Here is a 21185-nt window from a genome sequence, read left to right as displayed (position 1 = left end):
GGCCTAAAATAAAAAAATTGGGCTGGCTGTAGGCAATTTTAAATTGGTTCCAGGGGTACACGGGCAGCAGTGGTGTGGTCAGTGGAGGCCTAGTGGAAGGAGTGACCGCAGACAGGCATCGAAGGCCTAAAATAATAACACATGGCTGTAGGCAATTTTAAATTGGTTCCAGGGGTACACGGACAGCAGTGGTGTGGTCAGTGGAGGCCTAGTGGAAGGAGTGACCGCAGACAGGCATCGAAGGCCTAAAATAATAACACATGGCTGTAGGCAATTTTAAATTGGTTCCAGGGGTACACGGACAGCAGTGACCTGGTCAGTGTAGTAGTAGTTGAAAGAATGGACCGCAGACAGGCATCGAAGGCCTAAAATAAAAAAATTGGGCTGGCTGTAGGCAATTTTAAATTGGTTCCAGGGGTACACGGACAGCAGTGGTGTGGTCAGTGGAGGCCTAGTGGAAGGAGTGACCGCAGACAGGCATCGAAGGCCTAAAATAATAACACATGGCTGTAGGCAATTTTAAATTGGTTCCAGGGGTACACGGACAGCAGTGGTGTGGTCAGTGGAGGCCTAGTGGAAGGAGTGACCGCAGACAGGCATCGAAGGCCTAAAATAATAACACATGGCTGTAGGCAATTTTAAATTGGTTCCAGGGGTACACGGACAGCAGTGACCTGGTCAGTGTAGTAGTAGTTGAAAGAATGGACCGCAGACAGGCATCGAAGGCCTAAAATAAAAAAATTGGGCTGGCTGTAGGCAATTTTAAATTGGTTCCAGGGGTACACGGGCAGCAGTGGTGTGGTCAGTGGAGGCCTAGTGGAAGGAGTGACCGCAGACAGGCATCGAAGGCCTAAAATAATAACACATGGCTGTAGGCAATTTTAAATTGGTTCCAGGGGTACACGGACAGCAGTGGTGTGGTCAGTGGAGGCCTAGTGGAAGGAGTGACCGCAGACAGGCATCGAAGGCCTAAAATAATAACACATGGCTGTAGGCAATTTTAAATTGGTTCCAGGGGTACACGGACAGCAGTGACCTGGTCAGTGAAGTAGTAGTTGAAAGAATGGACCGCAGACAGGCATCGAAGGCCTAAAATAAAAAAATTGGGCTGGCTGTAGGCAATTTTAAATTGGTTCCAGGGGTACACGGACAGCAGTGGTGTGGTCAGTGGAGGCCTAGTGGAAGGAGTGACCGCAGACAGGCATCGAAGGCCTAAAATAATAACACATGGCTGTAGGCAATTTTAAATTGGTTCCAGGGGTACACGGACAGCAGTGGTGTGGTCAGTGGAGGCCTAGTGGAAGGAGTGACCGCAGACAGGCATCGAAGGCCTAAAATAATAACACATGGCTGTAGGCAATTTTAAATTGGTTCCAGGGGTACACGGACAGCAGTGGTGTGGTCAGTGGAGGCCTAGTGGAAGGAGTGACCGCAGACAGGCATCGAAGGCCTAAAATAATAACACATGGCTGTAGGCAATTTTAAATTGGTTCCAGGGGTACACGGACAGCAGTGACCTGGTCAGTGTAGTAGTAGTTGAAAGAATGGACCGCAGACAGGCATCGAAGGCCTAAAATAAAAAAATTGGGCTGGCTGTAGGCAATTTTAAATTGGTTCCAGGGGTACACGGACAGCAGTGGTGTGGTCAGTGGAGGCCTAGTGGAAGGAGTGACCGCAGACAGGCATCGAAGGCCTAAAATAATAACACATGGCTGTAGGCAATTTTAAATTGGTTCCAGGGGTACACGGACAGCAGTGGTGTGGTCAGTGGAGGCCTAGTGGAAGGAGTGACCGCAGACAGGCATCGAAGGCCTAAAATAATAACACATGGCTGTAGGCAATTTTAAATTGGTTCCAGGGGTACACGGACAGCAGTGACCTGGTCAGTGTAGTAGTAGTTGAAAGAATGGACCGCAGACAGGCATCGAAGGCCTAAAATAAAAAAATTGGGCTGGCTGTAGGCAATTTTAAATTGGTTCCAGGGGTACACGGGCAGCAGTGACCTGGTCAGTGTAGTAGTAGTTGAAAGAATGGACCGCAGACAGGCTTAGAAGGCCTAACATAACAAACTTGGGCTGGCTGTAGGCACTTTTAAATTGGTTCCAGGGGTACACGGGCAGCAGTGGTCTGGTCAGTGGAAGTCTAGTGGAAGGAGTGACCGCAGACAGGCTTCCAAGGCCTAACATAACAAACTTGGGCTGGCTGTAGGCACTTTTAAATTGGTTCCAGGGGTACACGGGCAGCAGTGGTCTGGTCAGTGGAAGTCTAGTGGAAGGAGTGACCGCAGACAGGCTTCCAAGGCCTAACATAACAAACTTGGGCTGGCTGTAGGCACTTTTAAATTGGTTCCAGGGGTACACGGGCAGCAGTGGTCTGGTCAGTGGAAGTCTAGTGGAAGGAGTGACCGCAGACAGGCTTCCAAGGCCTAACATAACAAACTTGGGCTGGCTGTAGGCACTTTTAAATTGGTTCCAGGGGTACACGGGCAGCAGTGGTCTGGTCAGTGGAAGTCTAGTGGAAGGAGTGACCGCAGACAGGCTTCCAAGGCCTAACATAACAAACTTGGGCTGGCTGTAGGCACTTTTAAATTGGTTCCAGGGGTACACGGGCAGCAGTGGTCTGGTCAGTGGAAGTCTAGTGGAAGGAGTGACCGCAGACAGGCTTCCAAGGCCTAACATAACAAACTTGGGCTGGCTGTAGGCACTTTTAAATTGGTTCCAGGGGTACACGGGCAGCAGTGGTCTGGTCAGTGGAAGTCTAGTGGAAGGAGTGACCGCAGACAGGCTTCGAAGGCCTAACATAACAAAATTGGGCTGGCTGTAGGCACTTTAAATTGGTTCCAGGGGTACATGGGCAGCAGTGTATGGTCAGTGGAAGTCTAGTGGAAGGAGTGACGGCAGACAGTCTTCGAAGGCCTAACATAACAAAATTGGGCTGACTGTAGGCACTTTTAAATTGGTTCCAGGGTAACACGGCCAGCAGTGGCCTGGTCAGTGTAGTAGTTGTAGAAAGAAGGGACCGCAGACAGGCTTCGAAGGCCTAACATAACAAAAATGTCAAAACAATGGTATTGTCAGTGCCAGGCATTGAAGGATGTCAGCGGCTAGACTACACATTGGTGAAGCTGTGAGAGATAATTTTGCTAGTGGTAGAGCACTGTTTGAGCTGGGGGGGGGAACTGTCTTGTGGCCGGCGGTACAGGCACAGGGCCCCTCATATTACAACGGTGTGTCTGACGTTGGGTGCGCACCACCACCGCCAGAGACACTTTATTGTACTATGAGGGACCCAGTGGCAGTGCCGTCGACCAAAAGCGGCCACACCCACCTCTTCAGACAAACAGCACTCTCAAGGGTCCAAGCGCAAAGTGGCGATAGCACGGCCCCGTGTGGGGAGTTTGGCCATTTCGTGAGGTGGAAACATGTCGTATGCTGGACAATCAGGTGAAGAAAATTACGAGATTGGAAAAGTCATTCAGAATAGTCCACAGGCAAGACCTTTTCATAGGAAAGCTAGGTGTCAGCCGGGCAGGGTGGGGCAAAAGATTTTGAAATCCAGTTGTGGTTCATTTTAATGAAGGTTAGATCATCTACATTTTGGGTAGCCAGACGAGTCCTTTTTTCTGTTAGTATTGAACCTGCAGCACTGAATACTCTTTCTGATAGGACACTAGCTGCCGGGCAAGCAAGCTCCTGCAATGCATATTCTGCCAATTCTGGCCAGGTGTCTAATTTGGATGCCCAGTAATCAAATGGGAATGACGGTTGAGGGAGAACGTCGATAAGGGATGAAAAATAGTTTGTAACCATACTGGACAAATGTTGTCTCCTGTCACTTTGAATTGATGCTGCAGTACCTGTCCTGTCTGCGGTCATAGAAAAATCACTCCACAACCTGGTCAGAAAACCCCTCTGTCCAACGCCACTTCTGATTTCTGCCCCTCTAACACCTCTGGTCTGCTGGCCCCTGGAGCTCGTGTGAGAACGATCACGGGCGCTGTGTGCAGGGAATGCCAGAAGCAAACGGTCAACAAGAGTTGATTGTTTTGTTGCTAATATTAGTTCCAAGTTCTCATGTGGCATAATATTTTGCAATTTGCCTTTATAGCGAGGATCAAGGAGGCAGGCCAACCAGTAATCGTCATCGTTCATCATTTTTGTAATGCGTGTGTCCCTTTTGAGGATACGCAAGGCATAATCCGCCATGTGGGCCAAAGTTCCCGTTGTCAAATCTGCGGTTGTGCTTGGTTGAGGGGCAGTTGCAGGCAAATCTACGTCACTTGTGTCCCTCAAAAAACCAGAACCCGGCCTTGCCACGCCACCAATTTCCCGTGCCCCCGGGAAAGCTTCCTCATTAAAAATATACTCATCCCCATCATCCTCCTCATCCTCCACCTCCTCTTCGCCCGGTACCTCGTCATGTACACTGCCCTGACCAGACAATCGCTGACTGTCATCAAGGCTTTCCTCTTCCTCTGGTGCAGACGCCTGATCCTTTATGTGCGTCAAACTTTGCATCAGCAGACGCATTAGGGGGATGCTCATGCTTATTATGGCGTTGTCTGCACTAACCAGCCGTGTGCATTCCTCAAAACACTGAAGGACTTGACACATGTCTTGAATCTTCGACCACTGCACACCTGACAACTCCATGTCTGCCATCCTACTGCCTGCCCGTGTATGTGTATCCTCCCACAAAAACATAACAGCCCGCCTCTGTTCGCACAGTCTCTGAAGCATGTGCAGTGTTGAGTTCCACCTTGTTGCAACGTCTATGATTAGGCGATGCTGGGGAAGGTTCAAAGAACGCTGATAGGTCTGCATACGGCTGGAGTGTACAGGCGAACGGCGGATATGTGCGCAAAGTCCACGCACTTTGAGGAGCAGGTCGGATAACCCCGGATAACTTTTCAGGAAGCACTGCACCACCAGGTTTAAGGTGTGAGCCAGGCAAGGAATGTGTTTCAGTTGGGAAAGGGAGATGGCAGCCATGAAATTCCTTCCGTTATCACTCACTACCTTGCCTGCCTCAAGATCTACAGTGCCCAGCCACGACTGCGTTTCTTGCTGCAAGAACTCGGACAGAACTTCCGCGGTGTGTCTATTGTCGCCCAAACACTTCATAGCCAATACAGCCTGCTGACGTATGCCAGTAGCTGCCCCATAATGGGAGACCTGGTGTGCAACAGTGGCAGGTGCGGATGGAGTGTTTGTGCGACTGCGGTCTGTGGACGAGCTCTTGCTTCTGCAGGAGGACGAGGAGGAGGAGGAGGAGGGGGTGCGAACGGCTACAGACAACTGTTTACTAGACCGTGGGCTAGGCAGAACTGTCCCAAACTTGCTGTCCCCTGTGGACCCTGAATCCACCACATTTACCCAGTGTGCCGTGATGGACACGTAACGTCCCTGGCCATGCCTACTGGTCCATGCATCTGTTGTCAGGTGCACCTTTGTGCTCACAGATTGCCTGAGTGCATGGACGATGCGCTCTTTAACATGCTGGTGGAGGGCTGGGATGGCTTTTCTGGAAAAAAAGTGTCGACTGGGTAGCTCGTAGCGTGGTACAGCGTAGTCCATCAGGTCTTTGAAAGCTTCGCTTTCAACTAACCGGTAGGGCATCATCTCTAACGAGATTAGTCTAGCTATGTGGGCGTTCAAACCCTGTGTACGCGGATGCGAGGCTAAGTATTTCCTTTTTCTAACCATAGTCTCATGTAGGGTGAGCTGGACTGGAGAGCTGGAGATCATGGAACTAGCGGGGGTGCCGGTGGACATGGCAGACTGAGAGACGGTGGGAGATGGTATTGTTGCCGCCGGTGCCCTAGATGCAGTGTTTCCTACTACGAAACTGGTGATTCCCTGACCCTGACTGCTTTGGCCTGGCAAAGATACCTGCACAGATACAGCAGGTGGTGCGCTAAATGGTGGTCCTACACTGCCGGAAGGGATGTTGCGTTGATGACTAGCTTCATTGGCCGAGGGTGCAACAACCTTAAGGGACGTTTGGTAGTTAGTCCAAGCTTTCAAATGCATGGTGGTTAAATGTCTATGCATGCAACTAGTATTGAGACTTTTCAGATTCTGACCTCTGCTTAAGGAAGTAGAACATTTTTGACAGATGACTTTGCGCTGATCAATTGGATGTTGTTTAAAAAAATGCCAGACTGCACTCTTTCTAGCATCGGATACCTTTTCAGGCATTGCAGACTGAGCTTTAACCGGATGGCCACGCTGTCCTCCACCAGGTTTTGGCTTTGCCACGCGTTTTGGGCAAGATACGGGCCCGGCAGATGGAACCTGTGGCGATGTTGATGCCTGCTGCGGCCCCTCCTCCTCCTCTGCTTCAGAACTGCTGCCGCCTGCACCCTGTTCCCCCAATGGCTGCCAATCGGGGTCAAGAACTGGGTCATCTAATAACTCTTCTTGTACCTCCTGCGCAACTTCGTCTGTGTCACCGTGTCGTTCGGTGGTATAGCGTTCGTGATGGGGCAACATAGTCTCATCAGGGTCTGATTCTTGATCAGCACCCTGCGAGGGCAATGTTGTGGTCTGAGTCAAAGGACCAGCATAGTAGTCTGGCTGTGGCTGTGCGTCAGTGCACTCCATGTCAGATTCAATTTGTAATGGGCATGGACTGTTAACTGCTTCACTTTCTAAGCCAGGGACGGTATGTGTAAAGAGCTCCATGGAGTAACCCGTTGTGTCGCCTGCTGCATTCTTCTCTGTTGTTGTTTTTGCTGAAGAGGACAAGGAAGTGACTTGTCCCTGACCGTGAACATCCACTAACGACGCGCTGCTTTTACTTTTACCAGTTTCACGAGATGAGGCAAAAGAGCTAGAGGCTGAGTCAGCAAGATAAGCCAAAACTTGCTCTTGCTGCTCCGGCTTTAAAAGCGGTTTTCCTAATCCCAGAAAAGGGAGCGTTCGAGGCCTTGTGTAGCCGGACGACGAACCTGGCTCCACAGCTCCAGACTTAGGTGCAATATTTTTTCCCCCACGACCACCTGATGCTCCACCACTACCACTACCCTCATTACCAGCTGACAATGAACGCCCCCGGCCACGACCTCTTCCACTAGACTTCCTCATTGTTTTAAAAACGTAACCAAACTAACGTTATTTGTTGCAGTCACACAACTTACACGGTGAGCTATAACTTCAGTATGATTTAGCTACCCCTTTACAGGTTGGTGAGACCACAGCGAAAATCAGGCCCAATGTTACACACTCTTTTTTTGGTGGCTGCAAATTAGAGAGATGCCCCACACGCAGGACTGTCACTGAAGCACAAATGTTAATATTAATGTCACACTATTATTTTTTTTTTATTTTTATTTTTTTCAGGAACACTTTAGAAACCCCCCCAAAAAAAAAAAATAGATTTTTGCAGGGAGAATTTAGAAAACAAATGTAACAAACTATATGCTTTCTATGGGCCACTGAGTGAGAGATGACGCACACAGGAATCAGGAGTGGCACACAAGCCCAGAGGCCAATATTTTTCTACCAATGATTGATGGAGTTATTTTCTCTGGTAGATTTTGGAACCCAAATCAAGGAAAAAAAATGTAGGCTTTCTATGGACCACAATTGGAGAGAGAGAGAGAGAGAGATGGCACACCCAGGAGTCAAGACTGGCACACAAGCAGAAAGGCCAATATTAATCTCCCACTGTTTTTTTTTTTTTTTTTTTTTTTTTTCAGGGAGACTTTAGAAAAAAAAATAATAAAAAAAATATGATTTTATCAGGAAGAATTTAGAAACCAAATAAAATAAAATGATTTTTTCAGGGAGAATTTATAAAACAAATAAAAACAAAAATAGGCGTTCTATGGCCCACTGACTGAGAGATGACGCACACAGGAGTCAGGAGTGGCACACAAACCCAGAGGCCAATATTTTTCTACCAATGATTGATGTAGTTATTTTCTCTGGTAGATTTTAGAACCCAAATCAAGGAAAAAAAATATAGGCTTTCTATGGACCACAATTGGAGAGAGAGAGAGAGAGAGAGAGAGAGAGAGAGAGAGAGAGATGGCACACCCAGGAGTCAAGACTGGCACACAAGCAGAAAGGCCAATATTAATCTCCCACTGTTTTTTTTGGTTGTTTTTTTTTTTTTTTTTTTCAGGGAGACTTTAGAAAAAAAAATAATAAAAAAAATATGATTTTATCAGGAAGAATTTAGAAACCAAATAAAATAAAATGATTTTTTCAGGGAGAATTTATAAAACAAATAAAACCAAAAATAGGCGTTCTATGGCCCACTGACTGAGAGATGACGCACCCAGGAGTCAAGACTGGCACACAAGCAGAAAGGCCAATATTAATCTCCCACTGTTTTTTTTGGTTGTTTTTTTTTTTTTTTTTTCAGGGAGACTTTAGAAATAAAAATAATAAAAAAAATATGATTTTATCAGGAAGAATTTAGAAACCAAATAAAATAAAATGATTTTTTCAGGGAGAATTTATAAAACAAATAAAACCAAAAATAGGCGTTCTATGGCCCACTGACTGAGAGATGACGCACCCAGGAGTCAAGACTGGCACACAAGCAGAAAGGCCAATATTAATCTCCCACTGTTTTTTTTTTTTTTTTTCAGGGAGACTTTAGAAAAAAAAATAATAAAAAAAATATGATTTTATCAGGAAGAATTTAGAAACCAAATAAAATAAAATGATTTTTTCAGGGAGAATTTAGAAAACAAATAAAACCAAAAATAGGCGTTCTATGGCCCACTGACTGAGAGATGACGCACACAGGAGTCAGGAGTGGCACACAAACCCAGAGGCCAATATTTTTCTACCAATGATTGATGTAGTTATTTTCTCTGGTAGATTTTAGAACCCAAATCAAGGAAAAAAAATATAGGCTTTCTATGGACCACAATTGGAGAGAGAGAGAGAGAGAGAGAGAGAGAGAGAGATGGCACACCCAGGAGTCAAGACTGGCACACAAGCAGAAAGGCCAATATTAATCTCCCACTGTTTTTTTGGTTGTTTTTTTTTTTTTTTTTTCAGGGAGACTTTAGAAATAAAAATAATAAAAAAAATATGATTTTATCAGGAAGAATTTAGAAACCAAATAAAATAAAATGATTTTTTCAGGGAGAATTTAGAAAACAAATAAAACCAAAAATATGCGTTCTATGGCCCACTGACTGAGAGAGAGAGAGAGATGGAACGCTTAGTACTGGCACACAAGCCCAAAGGGCAATATTAATCTCCCTTTTTTTTTCCAGGGAGAATTTCTGAAACCCAAAAAAAAAATAAAATAGGCTTTCTATGGCCCACTATTTGTGAGAGAGATGGGACGCTCAGGACTGGCACAGATGGCACGCTCAGGACTGGCACAGAAGCCCAGAGGCCAATATTAATCTCCCTTTTTTTCTGGGAGAATTTATAAAACCAAAAAAATATTTAAATAGGCTTTCTATGGCCCACTATTTGTGAGAGAGATGGCACGCTCAGGACTGGCACAGATGGCACGCTCACAACTGGCACACAAGCCCAGAGGCCAATATTAATCTCCCTTTTTTCAGGGAGAATTTCTAAAACCCAAAAAAAAAATAAAATAGGCTTTCTATGGCCCACTATTTGTGAGAGAGATGGGACGCTCAGGACTGGCACAGATGGCACGCTCAGGACTGGCACAGAAGCCCAGAGGCCAATATTAATCTCCCTTTTTTTCTGGGAGAATTTATAAAACCAAAAAAATATTTAAATAGGCTTTCTATGGCCCACTATTTGTGAGAGAGATGGCACGCTCAGGACTGGCACAGATGGCACGCTCACAACTGGCACACAAGCCCAGAGGCCAATATTAATCTCCCTTTTTTCAGGGAAAATTGATAAAACAAAAAAAAAAATTAAATAGGCTTTCTATGGCCCACTATTTGTGAGAGAGATGGCACGCTCAGGGCTGGCTGGCACAGATGGCACGCTCAGGACTGGCACACAAGCCCAGAGGCCAATATTAATCTCCCTTTTTTTCTGGGAGAATTTATAAAACCAAAAAAATATTTAAATAGGCTTTCTATGGCCCACTATTTGTGAGAGAGATGGCACGCTCAGGACTGGCACAGATGGCACGCTCACAACTGGCACACAAGCCCAGAGGCCAATATTAATCTCCCTTTTTTCAGGGAAAATTTATAAAACAAAAAAAAAAATTAAATAGGCTTTCTATGGCCCACTATTTGTGAGAGAGATGGCACGCTCAGGGCTGGCACAGATGGCACGCTCAGGACTGGCACACAAGCCCAGAGGCCAATATTAATCTCCCTTTTTTTCAGGGAGAATTTATAAAACCAAAAAAAAAAATAAATAGGCTTTCTATGGCCCACTATTTGTGAGAGAGATGGCACACTCAGGACTGGCACACAAGCCCAAAGGCCAATATTAATCTCCCACTGTATTTTTATCAGGGAGAATTTATACACCCCACAAAAAAAAATACAGAAAAATGAAAAGGCTTTCTATGGCCCACTATGTGAGAGAGATGGCACACACAGGGATGGCACTCTAGCAGAAATGCCAAATTGCCAATCTTAATCTCCCACCAAAAAAAAAAAAAAAAAAAAAACAGGGAATGTCCTACAATTACTATCTCCCTGCCTGCAGTAATCTCAGCCAGGTATGGCAGGCAGCTACTATCTCCCTGCCTGCAGTAATCTCAGCCAGGTATGGCAGGCAGCAATAAGGAGTGGACTGATGCACAAATGAAATAAAAAGTGTGGACAAACAAAAAAGATAGCTGTGCAGAAAGGAAGGAACAAGAGGATTTGTGCTTTGAAAAAAGCAGTTGGTTTGCACAGCGGCGTACACACAGCAATGCAGCTATCAGGGAGCCTTCTAGGGCAGCCCAATGAGCTACAGCGCTGAGGGGAAAAAAAAAAAAAAAAAAACTTCCACTGTCCCTGCACACCGAGGGTGGTGTTGGACAGTGCAAATCGCTGCAGCACAAGCGGTTTTGTGGTTAATGGACCCTGCCTAACGCTATCCCTGCTTCTGACAAAGCGGCAGCAACCTCTCCCTAAGCTCAGATCAGCAGCAGTAAGATGGCGGTCGGCGGGAACGCCTCTTTATAGCCCCTGTGACGTCGCAGACAGCAAGCCAATCACTGCAATGCCCTTCTCTAAGATGGTGGGGACCAGGACCTATGTCATCACGCTGCCCACACTCTGCGTTTACCTTCATTGGCTGAGAAATGGCGCTTTTCGCGTCATTGAAACGCGACTTTGGCGCGAAAGTCGCGTACCGCATGGCCGACCCCGCACAGGGGTCGGATCGGGTTTCATGAAACCCCGACTTAGCCAAAAGTCGGCGACTTTTGAAAATGTTCGACCCGTTTCGCTCAACCCTACTTATGAACGTCTCTTGATCCCAGATGCTCTACGAAGCATAAAAGTAATTTGTCAACTGCTAGTTAGACAAGCCCGATCCTGTTTACTGTGTTATCTGCGTGACAAAGTTACTGACTCCATTCTAGAAGGATTTTGTTGATTTCAGGGATTCTATAGAAAAATGTGAAACCAAAATATTTGACGTAAATGTATGTGCGAGGCACGCCTCTCGGTCAGATCCGGAGTGTATGATGTAGGAGGCAGATGTTAATCAGGTTCTCGTTTTTTGCTAGGAACTGAAATGGGACTTTGTGCTGGTGTGTGAAACCACATCTCTTGACAGCGAGGCTGAGGAGAAGAGGCGGCAGTACATGTCTGTACTAGAACAGAAGCGCTTCAAGATAAAGGTTAGCATTTCTCAAGAACGTATAATCGCAGCTACAAAACAAACTGATCTGTCGACACCAAGCCGGCTACTGGTGGAACGCATCGGGGGAAATTCACCAAAACTGTTATGACAATTTTACAACTTTGTGAACTTTTTTTTTTTTAAATATATGTAAGGCTACATTGAGACCATAGACAAAAAGATCTCTCAGCTGCTGCGGGATAAGATTTTCTTCTCTGTATGCCGCAATGAGGTGTGTGGATAGACAGGCGAGCCATCAGAAATTTCTGGGCCACGTATAGCCAAGATGTCTGGGCTGCTGACCTCCATATTAGATACATACAGCACATACTGCCGACACATTGGATGAAGACAGCGCACACAGTACTCACACAGTAGAAACGGCACACACCACTCACATAGGAGATGGATACAGCCCACACAAACCCTGACTCAAGACAGGTGATCTTCATGCCGGTCTTGATGAGGGTGCAGGATGGAGTGAGAAGTTCCTCTTAATAAATCAGGTGAAGGGTCGTATGTGCCTCCATCACAAATATTACTGCACTCCTTGCTGGAGCAAAATTTGTGGCTTAGCAAATCTTATGACGAGCGGCGATCACCATGATCTCATCCTGCCCCATCTCTGCCCCCATTGTCAGAACTCGACAGAAGAGGCGATAAAACACCAAAAAGTGTAACATTTTAGCCCATTCTCAGTTGTCCCAAAATTTGACTTTTCAAAGCTTTTTATGACTATTCTGGTGCAAAAGCTTTGATGAATCAGGCCCACAGTGTTAACACCTTATAGACATGAAGCCTACACACTGCTCAAATATTGGATGCACACAGCGCACACTACTCACAGAATACCCAAAATGGATCCATTGCAGATCTATTGAGAGGGGTATTTGGAATCATGTTAATGTGTATTTAAAAAAAATCCATAAAATGCATAAAAAATGTAGCACGAATAAATAGCATGCAACCTATTTCTGATGATTTGATACACTTCCCGAGACACATTAGTCACATTTCACATGACTATAATTCCTGTGTAAATTAGTGGCAGTGCAAACTAAAAAACTGGAAAATTCAAGCTCGGGATTCTGGGGTTCAAAATACATTTTGTCTTTACTTTTACTATTTTACATAGCCTAATACTTGCAATTGATATTAATATCAAGTTTCTAAGGGTATTGAGTTCGTGCGTCATGTTTGTCCATTACACAAGGTAAAATTACAGCATTTCGGCTCATTCACATGTCAGATTTTTCCAAGTACGAGAAAAACAGATTGAATAATCTGATTAGACTATGCTCACAGTGTCGTCTGAATGTCATCTGTTTTTCTTGCACGTGTAAAATTATGAAAAAAAAGTTTTTCCACCTTCTCCATGTTGGCTGTTATCTGAGTACCGTCTGTTTTTTTTTTTTCACTGGCTCATTGACTTGCATTGCCAATTTTTATTTGACGGTCAAATCAAAATCAGACGTGTCTCCATGATTTTCCACATATTGCTCAATCACAGTAAGGAGAAGGCCCCATAGACGATCACAGGTACGAGTGCTATAACATGGATAGCACTTGTACATGGGAATCTGATGTGAGAATTAAGCATTTGCCATTTTAATAACTTTTGACAACCACAACAGGTAAAAGTTAGAGTTTACTGGATTGAGTTGTGGTTGACCCTCAGCCCATTCACCACATTATACATTGTACAATTATGCACTGACCACATTACATATCGTATACAACAAATAAAAGAGCAATTATCAGCAACTTGATAGTTTTTCAGATACATACACTACAGCCAAAAGTTTTGAGACACCTCCTCATTTAAAGATTTTTCTGTATTTTCATGACTATGAAAATTGTAAATTCACACTGAAGGCATCAAAACTATGAATTAACAAATGTGGAATTATTTACTTAACAAAAAAGTGTGAAACAACTGAAATTATGCCTTATATTCCAGGTTCTTCAAAGTAGCCACCTTTTGCTTTGATGACTGCTTTGCACACTCTTGGCATTCTCTTCATGAGCTTCAAGATGTAATCAGCGGGAATAGTTTTCACTTCACAGGTGTGCCCTGTCAGGTTTAATAAGTGGGATTTCTTGCCTTATAAATGGTGTTGGGACCATCAGTTGTGTTGAGCAGATGTCTGGTGGATACACAGCTGATAGTCCTACTGAATAGACTGTTTGTATTATGGCGAGAAAAAAGCAGCTAAGTAAAGAAAAACGAGTGGCCATTATTACTTTAAGAAATGAAGGGCAGTTAAGGTACCTTCACACATAACGATATCGTTAACGATATCGTTGCTATTTGTGACGTAGCAACGATATCGTTAATGAAATCGTTATGTGTGACAGCGACCAACGATCAGGCCCCTGCTGGGAGATCGTTGGTCGCTGAATAAAGTCCAGAACTTTATTTCGTCGCTGGACTCCTGCTGACATCGCTGGATCGGCGTGTGTGACACCGATCCAGCGATGTCTTCACTGGTAACCAGGGTAAACATCGGGTAACTAAGCGCAGGGCCGCGCTTAGTAACCCGATGTTTACCCTGGTTACCATGCTAAAAGTAAAAAAAAACAAACACTACATACTTACCTAACGCTGTCTGTCCTCCAGCGCTGTGCTCTGCTCTCCTCCTGTACTGGCTGTGAGCCGGAAAGCAGAGCGGTGACGTCACCGCTCTGCTTTCCGGCTCCCAGACAGTACAGGAGGAGAGCAGAGAAGCAGAGCGCAGCGCTGGAGGACAGACGGCTGTAGGTAAGTATGTAGTGTTTTTTTTTTTTTAACTTTTAGCATGGTAACCAGGGTAAACATCGGGTTACTAAGCGCGGCCCTGCGCTTAGTTACCCGATGTTTACCCTGGTTACCGGCATCGTTGGTCGCTGGAGAGCGGTCTGTGTGACAACTCTCCAGCGACCAAACAGCGACGCTGCAGCGATCCGGATCGTTGTCGGTATCGCTGCAGCGTCGCTTAATGTGAAGGGGCCTTAAGTCTGAAAAATTGTGAATACTTTGACAGTGTCCCCAAGTGCAGTTGCAAAAACCATCAGGCGCTACAAAGAAACTGACACACATGAGGACCACCCCAGAAAAGGAAGACCAAGAGTAACCTCTGCTTCTGAGGATAAGTTTATCCGAGCCATCAGCCTCAGAAATTGCAGATTAACAGCAGCTCAGATTAGAGACCAGGTCAATGCCACACAGAGCTCTAGCAGCAGACACATCTCTACAGCAACTGTTAAGAGGAGACTTTGTGCAGCAGGCCTTCATGGTAAAATAGCTGCTAGCAAACCACTACTAAGGACAAGCAACAAGCAGAAGAGTCTTGTTTGGGCTAAAGAATACAAGGAATGGACATTAGACCAGTGGAAATCTGTGCTTTGGTCTGATGAGTCCAAATTTGAGATCTTTGGTTCCAACCACCGTGTCTTTGTCCGACGCAGAAAAGGTGAACAGATGGACTCTACATGCCTGGTTCCCACCGTGAAGCATGGAGGAGGAGGTGTGATGGTGTGGGGGTGCTTTGCTGGTGACACTGTTGGGGATTTATTCAGAATTGAAGGCATACTAAACCAGCATGGCTACCACAGCATCTTGCAGCGGCATGCTATTCCATCCGGTTTGCGTTTAGTTGGACCATCATTTATTGTTCAACAGGACAATGACCCCAAACACACCTCCAGGCAGTGTAAGGGCTATTTGACCAAGGAGGAGAGTGATGGGGTGCTACGCCAGATGACCTGGCCTCCACAGTCACCAGACCTGAACCCAATTGAGATGGTTTGGGGTGAGCTGGACCGCAGAGTGAAGGCAAAAGGGCCAACAAGTGCTAAGCATCTCTGGGAACTCCTTCAAGATTGTTGGAAGACCATTCCCGGTGACTACCTCTTGAAGCTCATCAAGAGAATGCCAAGAGTGTGCAAAGCAGTCATCAAAGCAAAAGGTGGCTGCTTTGAAGATCCTAGAATATAAGACATATTTTCAGTTGTTTCACACTTGTTTGTTAAGTATATAATTCATAGTAACATAATTATTAAGGTTGAAGGAAGACTTCAAGTCCATCTAATTGAACCCAAAGCCTAACCTAACATGCCCTAACATGTTGATCCAGAGGAAGGCAAAAAACCCCATGTGGTAAATAGTAAGCTCCACTTTGGGGAAAAAAATTCCTTCCCGACTCCACATATGGCAATCAGACTAGTTCCCTGGATCAACGCTCTATCAAGGAATCTAGTGTATATACCCTGTAACATTATACTTTTCCAGAAAGGCATCCAGTCCCCTCTTAAATTTAAGTAATGAATCACTCATTACAACATCATACGGCAGAGAGTTCCATAGTCTCACTGCTCTTACAGTAAAGAACCTGTGTCTGTTATTATGCCTAAATTCCACATGTGTTAATTCATAGTTTTGATGCCTTCAGTACAATAGTCATGAAAATACAGAAAAAATTTAAATGAGAAGGTGTGTCCAAACTTTTGGTCTGTACTGTATATAGAAACTGATAATCTAGTGTTCATAAAGCATACTAATGATTGTAAGGACAAGAAAATCAATGTAAAAACTGTTTTTAATGAAGGCCTTCATATAATGGGTTCTACTATCTTGTAGAAATCTAAAGATGGAAAAAAGACTTTTTATGGGGTGCGGGCGCCTCCTGACATTTTCAGGAAATATGTCAGACTTCTCAAGAATCCAGACCAAGGCACCACAAATCTTAATGAAGAACATGTCTCCGAAACAAGCAGGTGATGGTATACAATGGATTTAGTTGTGTTTTATACCACTTTTGCACTCCTGGAAAAGACTTTGTACAATATACAGTATATACTGCACTCTGAATACTTTTATATGTACAAAATGTTATTTGCAAAACTATTGAGGCCACAAAAGTTTCCAGCCTATTAACTGACCAGTAAGATTGAGTCCAATTAAAACATAAGAATATTCGCAAATACAAAAGGTAGAGTAATTACTAAAATCTAGTCCTCTTCTTGTTGACTTACACAGGTAGTGCCACTTTTTTCTGTTGAAATCACATACTAGATTTCTTTCTACATGCAATGGATGCAGATTTCAGACACCACTGTGGAGGGTGGCACACATGATCTCGTGCCAGGCTAGCTAGTCAAAAGAGGAGACGAGGATGCCCGCAGGTTGCAGGCGATGCGCATGACTCTTCCAGGGTCCACGGAATACTGACCTTGGAACAGGGTCCTGCTAATTTATTCACTAATCTCTAGTTGTTCCCAAAACATTATATTGTCCTATTAATAGGAGATAACTTGCTAATTGCTAGGGTTGTGACCACTGGACCCCCGAACACTGAGAAAATAGTCATATTACAGATTTTGTTTGTGTAGTTTTTTGTAGATCTGTAGGGATGCATTTACTGGTAGCTTGTTGGTACTATTAGTTGTTTTCCTCGTGCTAATACCGATGTCCTTTTTATGTCATTTGTAGGATTCGCATTGTTCATTTTATTCTTCACAAAATACAAATTAAATCAGGAGGTAAGTGAAAATATAATCTGTGGAACAACCTGCCTTAGGAGCTGGCTTCAGCTGGAAGAGTCGATGGTTTAATAAATGGCTTAGCTCCTTTTTTTTAAAAGAAAATGACAAATACTTATGGAATTGTACAAAATCCTTGTATTGAAAATTGATCAACACACAGGATTAAGTGGGAACAATTAGCATTTTTAGGGCCGACTGGATCAAGCATTATGGTTTGCAGGGGTTCACGCTCTCAGGCCTTGTATACACCTGGCACAGGGTTTTAAATCAACACAGCATGTAGTTTATTGTCCATCATAAACTTTACAGCTCCAAAATTAAAACAGCCTTCCTTCAGTATTAATGAATAACATACACAGACCTTTTCTTCAGGCAGACTGAAACAACATAAGCGTAGCAGCCTCACCAACCTCAGTATTTCCAGCAGCGGCTCACACTTGTATTAAACGCGTTCACCAAAAAACACCTCCCTTTTGCAGAGCAGACTGGCCGGCAGGCTTGCTTTTCTCCAGGTTCAACACACACCACATGCTGAGCTGACCCAGCTGGTGTTAATAGGCTTTTAAACCCCAGACTAGATCATAGGATTGACTTTACCAAGTCAAGGTTCTTTTAGTTACTCAAAAAAAGGCCCAAAATCCAGTCACATTAAACCCTCCAAGTGACCTAGTGTTACTGGCACAGCTTACGTTACTGACACATATTTAACACTAGAAGTCCCAGAGAGGGGTCATTTAACATTTCTACCGTTGGAACCTTTCGAGCTCGAAATTTCTGGAACTTCTAGTGTTAACATCTAGAACCTTACCTCCTGCTTTTCAACTGGTTATTCCTATACTCCAAGGCCATTGTCATCCCATCTCTCGGTCGAACTTGATGGCCATGTAAGTGAGCAGTTACTTTATATCTACGGTTCTTAGTCAAGATCACATTGAAGGCAGGGCTAGTGCTAAGTTTCTATGGACTATTAGGCAATTAGTGGGGGCGACCGTTCTGCATTACCCTTATGAACACCAACATTATAGATTTGATTGATTTGCAAGACTCTAGTTTAGCAGTAATCTCCAGTGGCTTAAGTGATAGCTGATTCCTGGCTCCCACGGCTCAGAGTGGTGCCCGCACCGCCCCACCGCAGGCTCTATAGCTACCTAAATGCTGCAATTAATAGCGATTGCATCACTTGGGAGAGGGAAGGGGCTACCTGTCCTTCACGATCGGCACTCGCGCAATGTCATTGCAGGCTTCCAATCGTTGTCATGGCAAACCGAGGTCACATGATGACCTCCAGGTCAGCCAGCTATGGCGTGCCTGTTAGACCAAGCTGTAACTACTTCTCACTTTTTTATAGCATCTTTGATTTTCAATTGCTTGCTATTTTCGGTGTCCTCAACCTATTTTGGCTTCTGCCATCCTCCTTCTATTTTGTTTTTTTTTTGTTTGTTGTTCTATATCCATTTAGTGCAGTGACATACTTTTAACTGTTGTTTGGTTTTAAAGACGTTCTGTCTGTGTCTCGCTGTCAGGTATTGCAATGCATTATACCAGCCATCAGAGTAACAAAAGTTAAAGTCTCACAGAGGGACTAAGTAAAAAAGAAAGTTTTAAAAAATTGGAATTATTTAAAAAAAAATCATAAAATAAATTAAAAAAAATATATATTCTATCAATAAATCCAAATATTTTATTTAAGAACAAAAATAAACCCAAAAAGTGTATATATTTGGTATTGCTGTGTGTAGAACGACCCGATCTACAAATTGTCACATTATTTAACCCCTTTAGTGAACAACGTAACAAAAATATTGTGGCAAAAATCTATGCGTGTTCAGGTGTTTGATGAAAAAAGTGGATCAAAATGGGATGAAAAGTTCAAATGTAAATATAAATGGTATCTCTGAAAAGATCATCCTGCAAAAAAAAAAAAGTGAGAGTGAGAACGGGAGTGGGCAGAAGCTTGACGATGGCCGTTTCGCTCCTACTAGCGCTTCCACGGGTTGTCACAAAAATATTGCAGAATCACTGGGATATGTTGAAGCGCTCCAGAGTTATTCCCATGTTAAGTGACACTGGTTAGAATTGTAAAATTGTGCCCTGGCCCGGAAGGTGAAAATAGGGTGGAGGGTAAAGGGGTTAATGGCTGATAATTACCCCCACTGGAAAAATTTATGGCAATCAAAAAGGCACAACTTTATAAAAATTGGAATATTTTTCAGGTAGGCGAAACATCTTTTGGTATCTAAATTTAGAAAAAGTTTCTTCCCTTTTCTCTCGCTTCAGTTAATGTCAGATGGATTGATTTGAAATGCCCACAACTGGCATAAACACAATAACTAATGTAAATGATAACTTATTACAGTGGACAAAAGAAACACATGAACTAACAAACTTGGCTCTCCTGCATCTGTACCATCAAACGTTCTCCAAAATTTTAGTTGCAAAATCAACCTAAACACACACTATACATGTTACTCTCTACATCTAGTCCAGTGTTATAAAATTTGCATTTATATTGGATTTGCTTAACGGAATGACTATAAATCATTGATGTAACATGTTGATAAAATGGTTAATCTATGACACTTCAGTCTCTTGAAAATAGATTTAATCCATATTTTCTAATTCAAAATATATTTAAAATAACAGGTAAATAAGGCTATCAAGCTGGGAGTCGGGAGACCTGCGGCCAGTCCATGCATTGTGCTCCGATCTCAGACTGATTTGCATGGACGTCTGAATGAGCCTTTAGTTTTAACATTTCATCTGTTTTCCTCTATGAGGTCAGGTTCACACACTCTGTAATTAATGCATAATGGTTTTCAATTTAAATGCTTCCTATATCAATTGCTCCACTGATCGGGATGTCTTTCTGTTTTTCAGAGACCTTGGATGATTTAATAAAAGTTGGAGCTTTTGAAACCACATTCCCATTACATGCTGTGAGTTTCTGTAGGGCTTTTTATGTTTTATAATTTTATAAATTATCTAAAATAAATTAACAATATAACTTGATAACAGAGGATTAAAAAACTAAACAAAATAATTACATGTGCTTTTATAATGTGAAATAAAATTGTCCCACTAATCATGTTATGTCCCTCTGGGAGTGAGTTACAGGACTTGTAAAAGTGGTGTCACCACTCACCACCGCCTCTTTGATAGTCTTTGCCTCCATGATAATGTGCAGTAAGTTGGGTGTAAGTGACCTGGATTCATTGGGTTTGCAGAGCCAGTGGTAACGTCTGGCGCAGTCCTGTTTCATCGCTGCCTACCTCGGCACCAATGAAGCTTGGAATTGTGAAACCGGCTTACTTCACATTGTCAGGGAGGCAGAGACTTGCAAAGAGCCAACATTGATTCCACACTTGTAAGTCATAACACTCTCGCCCACAGGGGCACGATAACATGATTAGTTGGCCGATCAGTCTGTAGACAACAATGCCCAACGATTAGTCACCCTCTAATTATACGAGGCCAACTTATAAAAATGATTTTATGGTGTTGGACAAAGCAATAAACCACCAAAAGAGACTTGTTTGAAAGGATATTAAGGGTTGAATAAAGACATAGGGTAGTTGGGGGAGCGGGGAAAGGTGACAGAATCCCTTTTAAGAAGATTCTTTAAAAAGTTGATCCTCTGGTCTACCCATAGTTACTTTATGAACACAGGGATCAAATCAAACTATGAATGTAACTGTACATGTTTATTGTCATTGACAGCAAAATCAAGCTTGGTGAACATCTGGTAACCTGGCTGGTCTGAAGACCTGCTTCAGCTCCAGGATTGTCTTTTCCCCTTACACATTGGGCTGCTAAGCTGTCAGCACTCACTCTTTGCCTCTGTTCTCTAACATCAGGCTCTCACCCATCTGCAATGGGGTATCGCACACATGTCCTTGCACCAAGCTACTT

General features: G+C 43.8%; 1 protein-coding gene across 2 annotated transcripts in view; it reads left to right on the top strand.

The window, feature by feature from the left end:
• The window catches only part of ANO9 (anoctamin 9), a 162765-nt gene that overhangs the window by 75014 nt on the left and 66566 nt on the right, over positions 1 to 21185 (top strand). For both annotated transcript variants that reach the window (XM_069739223.1, XM_069739224.1), the window contains exons 3-6: positions 11638 to 11751; positions 16372 to 16508; positions 17224 to 17273; positions 20154 to 20212. In XM_069739223.1, the coding sequence (XP_069595324.1) occupies positions 11638 to 11751; positions 16372 to 16508; positions 17224 to 17273; positions 20154 to 20212 (360 nt within the window). The remainder of the gene's footprint in view (positions 1 to 11637; positions 11752 to 16371; positions 16509 to 17223; positions 17274 to 20153; positions 20213 to 21185) is intronic.

The sequence above is a fragment of the Ranitomeya imitator genome, chromosome 9 (genome assembly GCF_032444005.1).
Source record: "Ranitomeya imitator isolate aRanImi1 chromosome 9, aRanImi1.pri, whole genome shotgun sequence".
Classification (NCBI taxonomy): domain Eukaryota; kingdom Metazoa; phylum Chordata; class Amphibia; order Anura; family Dendrobatidae; genus Ranitomeya; species Ranitomeya imitator.
Note: the sequence above shows the minus strand (reverse complement) of the source record. Positions and strands in the feature narration are given on the sequence as shown.